At 43.7% G+C, this 7,267-nt stretch overlaps 1 protein-coding gene across 2 annotated transcripts in view; it reads right to left on the bottom strand.

Moving 5' to 3' along the window:
• tnks2 (tankyrase 2) overlaps positions 1 to 6,996 on the bottom strand; it is a 41,780-nt gene extending 34,784 nt beyond the window's left edge. For both annotated transcript variants that reach the window (XM_008115318.3, XM_003223790.4), the window contains exon 1: positions 6,619 to 6,996. In XM_008115318.3, coding sequence (XP_008113525.1) covers positions 6,619 to 6,862 — 244 coding nt within the window. In that variant the 5' untranslated portion in view covers positions 6,863 to 6,996. The remainder of the gene's footprint in view (positions 1 to 6,618) is intronic.
• Positions 6,997 to 7,267: the final 271 nt, after the last annotated feature.

Genomic DNA, 7,267 nt, shown 5'->3' on the forward strand with positions numbered 1-7,267 from the left:
TTATTTGAAAATAATGTGCATAAAATTATCTTCAGGCTATGTGTATAAAGTGTATATGAAACATACATGAATTTCATGTTTAGATCTAGGTTCCATTTTCAAGATATCTCATTATGGACATAAATGTAAATACAGGTATTCCAAATTTTAAAAAAAGTAAAAAAACACCTGTTCCCAGGCCTTTTAGTTAAGAGATACCGGCAGTTCCCAAGTTAAAAAACTAGATAGGTTTTATAGGTTTCTTCTTAATTATAAGAATAATTTTATTTCTTATCCGTCTCTCCTCTTGGCTCGAGGCGGGTTACAACATCGCTAAAACACACAATCTAAAAAAATTCTACAAAATACATAATAAAATACATAGACAAAGATTAAACTTAAGATGCAAGTTTTAAATTCGTGATTAAACCTGGCTGGGTAGGCCTGCCGGAAGAGATAGATCTTTAGATGGCTTTTAAATTCTGACAGCTCATTTAGCCAGTTCTGGAAGGTTTGAGTAGGCTGGAGTAGATGTCCCCCAGAAGACCTCAGTGTTTGGGCCGGATTGTATGGAAGAAGATGATCTTGTAGGTAACCTGAACCCAACCATGTAGAATTTTAAAAGTCAAAACCAACACTTTGTGCTTTGCCTGGAAACTAATTGGCAGCCAGGCAAGTGACTTTATTATAGGTGTAATAGGTTTTTAAATGTTTTTATTGTATTTTGTATGCTTTTGATTGTATATGTTTATATGTTTTAAATGTACCTTGTTGTTGTATTTTGTGGTGTATTTTGGGCTTGGTCACCATGTGAGCTGCCCCAAGTCCCTTAGGGGAGATGGGGTTGGATACAAGAATAAAGTTATTATATTATTCACTCCCAGATGTTCCTGAAACCAATCTGGCTGCCTTATTTTGAACCAAATGATGTTTCTGAACTTGGTACAAAGGTAGCCCAATGTAAAGTGCATCACAGAAGTCCAGTCTTGAAGTTACCAGTATGTACACTTTTAGTTACCAGTATGTACCCATTTTAGGTCCTCCAAATCTAGGAAGGGGTGCAGCTGGCATATCAGCCAAAGCTGATACTAAGAACTCCTGACTGTCTCATCTACCTGGTCTGGCATTTGGAGTGATAGATCGAGGAGCACTCCCAAGCAAACACAATCTTTCAGAGGGAGTGTAACCCCAGCCAGAGTTGATAGACACACCTCTGTTTTATCTGGATTCAGTTTCCTCATCCAGCCCTTTGCCTCCTCCAGGCATTCATTCGTTCTTAGGTTGAATTTGTATGTAAGTTGGAACAGGTACATTTTTTAAAGTGTAACTCCAGCCAAAAATAGTCATTTTTAAGTTTTGGATAGCATAAGGAAGGGTTAATACCTTTGCCTGGAAAGGTGTTTGCTTTGCTGTCTGTGCTCCTGTTTGGAAGATTTCACCTCACTATCTGTCCCTGCGATAATTGGATTTTGAAAAAATATTGGCTTGTTGTGGAAACAAGGATTGATTTTTTTTTTCATGTCAGGAGCAACTTGAGAAACTGCAAGTCGCTTCTAGTGTGAGAGAATTGGCCATCTGCATGGACGTTGCCCAAAGGACGCCCTGATGTTTTGATGTTTTTACCATCCTTGTGGGAGGCTCCTCTCACGTCACCGCATGGGGAGCTGGAGTTGACAGTGGAAGCTCACCCGCTTTCCCTAAATTCGAATCATTGACCTGCTGGCACAAACCCATTGCGCCACCAGGGGCTCCACAAGGATTGGTGATAAAGTTTCAGTGGAGACACCTTTCCCCCATGAACAGTCTTTCAGGACTGAATTTTCCTTCCTAGGGGTAAATCTCTGTCACTTCCTGTTGTCTCACTCCCGTTCTTAACTATGAGTTGTTTGTAAGTTAGATATTTGTAAGTCAGGGACTGCCTGTACTCAGCCTGTATTTGCAATGTAGGACTTCTTCGTGCGAACACTTTTTTTTGTACAGAAAACAGAATGTTCTACAGATAAAATAGTTTTCCTGTACATTCTGCCTTCAAAAATACTTATTTTTCTCATATTGAAAATTCTCATCAGTAGAAATTTCTCCTCTTCATGGTCTCCTGACACAAGAAATGTGACTCTGGGTATTTTTCCAATATTTTCAAGTAATTTTTGGCATTATAAGGCATCCAGTTGGCACCAATTTATGGTGACACTGTCATAGGGTTTTCCAGGTGGGGCAGTTGCCATTGTATCCCTCTTATATGAAAGTCTACAAGTTATAAGGCAAAATTTCCTGGTGTTCTCGCCACTGGCTTACTAAACTACTGCTTAGCCAGGTTTGAATGAGTGTGGTTTGTTAAACTTTGAAATGTTGTGGTGTCTGCATCTATCACCACAAACTTACTATAGTTGTTAGTACATCAATAACCATTACTAAAGATATACTGTTACTCATTTGTAAACTGTGGTTTAAATTATATCTTGTTACCTCCAAACCCAGCTAACAAAATAAGAGGGAAAGAAACAGACTTGTGATTGGGAAAATGCTTCTTTGTCTAGTAATCTGTCAAACAATTCATGGCTAAAACAGCAAACCATGTATAGCATACACTGTGGCTTAATGAGCTATACAAATGTACCACATCAATACGATGGCTATGGGCAGACAGAATTGCCAGTGGGAGTGGAATATATCCATGGTTGAATAGGTCTAGAATACACATTACATTCCTTAGTGTTTATGTCATATTACAGAGCATTGAATACACTTTTACATTCCTGAGGAATCTTTACACTAATTCAGAAGACCAAACGAAGGTTATTCTGAAATTGCAGATAGACAATGGCTCTCTCCTAACGATTCACTACAATATTCCTATGTGGAGAATACTTCTGTGCAGAAAACGTTGCTCATCTATCATATGATAATTGTACACACGTGTTCATGGAAAGAACAGAAGTGCTATGAAACATTCACCTAGATATGACTAAGCTTAAGTACATACTATTTGATCAACACAAATAGCCACTATAGCAGTGATATGAAATATGTGGTTCCATATATGTACAAATTCCATCATTATTGCACCCTAGCCGAGAGACATATTTTCACCCAGGCACCACACAGGGATGAGAGAATCCACTAAGTAAAGTTTATTAAGAAAAATATAAAACATCTGAAAAAGCACAATAAAAAGTACAATCCAAAATCCAAAAGACAAATTCAGAAACTTCAAAGTTGCTGAGAATAAGTGACATTCGGTTTCATGAATCAAATCACAGGAATTCAAAAACTTGGAACTGCACTTTGAGGCCAAACAGTGAAACAAGGCCAAATCTATACACTTGATCAACATTATATCCACAACTTGAGAACAAAACATAGCATAAACCAGACCAAAAACCATGAAGACCTGAACAGGAATTGCAATCCAGAAACTTGAAAATTAACCAAGAAAACATGAACAAGACACACAATCCAGAAACTTGAACACTTGAAGCAAGGCCATAGAACTTCAGTTGTGTCCACTTGAAAAGCAATGTTGTTCTCACAAAGAGCTGTACACTTGGAGCCCGCTTAAAAGCCTCAATTTTTCCCATGACATCACTCCTCATATATCTGCTTCTTTGCTGTTTATCTCGAAGCCACTGGGATAAGCGAGTCTGTCTCTCTTTCACATTCTTGTGGCACAGCTGTAGCCACTTTGACCTAGTAACAGAATCACACTCCCCCACATTCCTCTTAGGAAAAAAAACTCTGGCAGATTTCCATGGGAACAGATTTAGCTCTCTGTAACATCTTGAAAACTCCGAGGAGATTCACTAACACATCTCTCCATGCCACTCCCATCCCCCCAAACCTGCTCCTAAGACGCCACAAAATCCCCTTCCTTATCCTCTGAGGCATCCGATTCTTCACAAACCACAATAATCACCCCCTTAGGGTTGTTGTGCATTTTTCGGGCTGTATGGCCATGTTCCATAAGTATTCTCTCCTGACGTTTTGCCCACATCTATGGCAGGCATCCTCAAGGGTTGTGAGGTATACCTTGGTGGGAACGAGAAAGCAGGCCTTCTTGGTGGGTGTCCTTTGACTCTGGAACTGCCTTCTTCCCAGGGAACCCAGAATGGTTCCCTCCCTGCTGTCCTTCCGGCAGCAGGTTGAAGCCTTTTTATTCAGGAAGGCTTTTAGAGATCATGTCAGAGGCTGCTGTGAGTTTATATGCTCTTAATGATGTTCAATACTGTTTGAATACTTGTATATTTTAAGTTGTATTGCAATGCTTTTAGTTGTGAGGTACTGCTGGTCTCCAGGAAGATGGATCCAGGACCTGGATTACAACCTGAGCTGGATGGGGTTACACTCCCCTAAAATCGGTGTAGTTTGGTGATGGTGACTAGGTTGGTCTTCGCACAATTAAAGCTTGGGTGCTAACTGCGCCTGTTCCTGGAGAAATTGGATCTGGCTACAGTAGTAAACACTTTTTAAAAAAATTTACTATATTTGGACCCTGCCCTTCTCAACCCCCAGGGGGACTCAGAGCGACCTCACATATCAGCAACAATTCAATGCTTTAAAAACATACAATTGGTAAACATCTACATTAAAACCAGAGAATTAAAACATATAAAAAGAGTTACATCAATTATTAAAATCACATAGTCCACAGCCGTAACCCGGGGCCATTCAAATTGTCACTGCACAGATTCTAAGTTCATTTATTGCACTGCAGTTATTCTACAAAAGCTTGATGCTATAGCCATGTTTTAGCTTTCTGAAGGCTAGAAGGAAAGGAGCTGATCGGATATCATTGGGGAAGGAGTTCCACAGCCGAGGGGTTACCACTGAGAAGGCCCTGTCTCTTGTCCCCACCAACCGCAACTGCGAAGGAGGGGAGTCTGAGAGCAGGGCCTCCTAAGGTCTTAATCTCCGAGGTGGTTCATAGGTTAACATACAGATTGGACTATTGCAATGCACATTATGTAGGTCTGCCATTGAAAAGTGTTTGGAAACTACAGTTTGTACGAAGATCTGCAGCCAGGCTGGTATCAGGGAGCACGCTACACCGCTCCTGAGACAGCTCCACTGGCTGCCTATCTGTTTCCGGAGCCAATTCAAAGTGCTGGTTCTCATCTATAAAGCCCTATATGGCTTTGATCCAGCCTTCCTGGAACACGGTGCCCTTTACACCCCTGGTCAAAAGTTGAGGTCCAGCGAGGAGATCCCGATTGCCACTTGGGCCTGTTCAAAAATTCGTTTACGCAAATGATAGAAGGCTCTGGGTTGCTGTGAGTTTACCGGCCTGTATGGCCATGTTTCAAAAGCATTCTCTCCTGATGTTTTGCCCACATCTATGGCAGGCACCCTCAGAGATGTGATGTCTATTGGAAACTAAGCAAGTGGAGTTTATATATCTTGGAAAGACCAGGTTGGGAGAAAGACCACTTGTCTGTTTGAGGCAAGTGTGAATGTTGTAATTTATCACCTTAATTAACATTTCATGGCCTTGCAGATTCCAAGTCTGGTTGCTTCCTGCCTGAGGGAATTCTTTGTTGGGAGGTGTTAGCTGTCCCTGGTTGTTTCTTGTATGGAATTCCCTTGTTTTCAGAGTGTTGTTCCTTATTTACTGTTCTGATTTGAGTTTTTTAATATTGGTGGCCAAATTTTGTTCATTTTCATCGTTTCCTTCTTTTGTTGAAGTTGTCCACATGCTTGTGGATTTCAATGGCTTCTCTGTGTAGTCTGACATGGTGGTTGTTAAGAGTGATCCAGCACTTCTGAATTCTCAAATAATATGCTGTGTCGAGGCTGGTTCATCAAGTGCTCTGCTATGGCTGTCCTTTCTGGTTGAGTTTGTCTGCAGTATCTTTCATGTTCCTTGATTTGTGTTTAAGCAATGCTGTTTGATGGTCCCTATGTAGACTTGCCCACTTGCTGCATGGTATATGGTAGACTCCAGCAGAGGTGAGAGGATCCCTCTTGTCCTTTGCTGAATGTAGCATTTGTTGGATGTTCTTAGTGGGTCTGTAGATAGTTTGTCGGTTGGGTTTTTTCATCAGCTTTCCCAAGAGGTCAGTAGTTCCTTTAATGTATGGTATGAATACTTTTCCTCTGGGTGGATATTTGTTTTACTCTTGTAGCTTCCCTCAGGCAGGAAGCAGCCAGGCTTTGAGTCTGCAAGGCCATTAAATGCTAATCAAGACGATCAATTACAACATTTACACTTGACTCCAACAAACAAAGAGTTCTTTCTCCCACACTGGACCTTCCACAGATATATAGACCCCACTTGCCTAGTTTCAAACAGACCTCACAGCCTCTGAGGATACTTGCCATAGATGCGGGCGAAACGTCAGGAGAGAATGCTTCTGGAACATGGCCATACAGCCCGGAAAACTCACAGCAACCGATTAATTCTATGGGGTGAAGCAAGCGTGGGCAAACTTGGGCCCTCCAGGTGTTTTGGACTTCAACTCTCACAATTCCTAACTAGGCTGTTAGGAATTGTGAGAGTTGATGTCCAAAACACCTGGAGGGCTCAAGTTTGCCCCTGCCTGTAGGAGGCACCCTCAGCCCAATGTGAGAGGCCTGAAGTCCATTTCCCTTACGCCTCTAGGAAAGCCCTCCTTCCTTCCTTCCCCTGAAGAGGTATCTATATACCTGCGGCGAAATGGAGGGGGCTGGACTTCCTGCCAGCCGTGTCTCTGCCGTTGACGTTCTCAGGCCTCACGAGCCGCTTCACGCGCTCCACGTCGCCGTTGCGGCAGGCCTCGAAGAGCTCGCGGGCAGGCTCCGAGAAGGAGGAGGAAGAAGAGACGCCGCCGAAGCATGAGGCCGAGGAGGGGCGCAGCGCCTCCCCCAGGGGGGCCCCCGGAGCCCCGCCCGCGCCCCTCCGCCCAGCCATGCCTTCTCTGCCTCCTCCTCCTCCCCAGGCTCCCACTCACACCTCGGGGCCCGCCATAGAAAGAAGCGGCCTCTGCGTCGATGGCCTCAGCGGCCCCGGTGGGAGGGGAAGCGGAACAGCCAGGGTGCGCGCGCATAGGGAGGAGGGGCAGAGAGAGAGAGAACAGGGTTAGGGCGAGCAGAGCGCATGCGCGGCGCCTAAGAGGTCCCGGTGGGAGGGGAAGAGGAACAGCCAGGGTGCGCGCGCATAGGGAGGGGGGAGAGGATTCACAGAGAACAGGTTTAAGACGAGTACGGCGCATGCTCAACGCCTAAGAGACCCCCCCCCCCCAGTGGGAGGTGAAGCGGAGCAGCTAGGATGCGCGCGCATGGGAAGGGTGAAGCGAGAGCGGATTCGTAGAGAAGG

Source organism: Anolis carolinensis, chromosome 3 (genome assembly GCF_035594765.1).
Source record: "Anolis carolinensis isolate JA03-04 chromosome 3, rAnoCar3.1.pri, whole genome shotgun sequence".
NCBI lineage: Eukaryota > Metazoa > Chordata > Lepidosauria > Squamata > Dactyloidae > Anolis > Anolis carolinensis.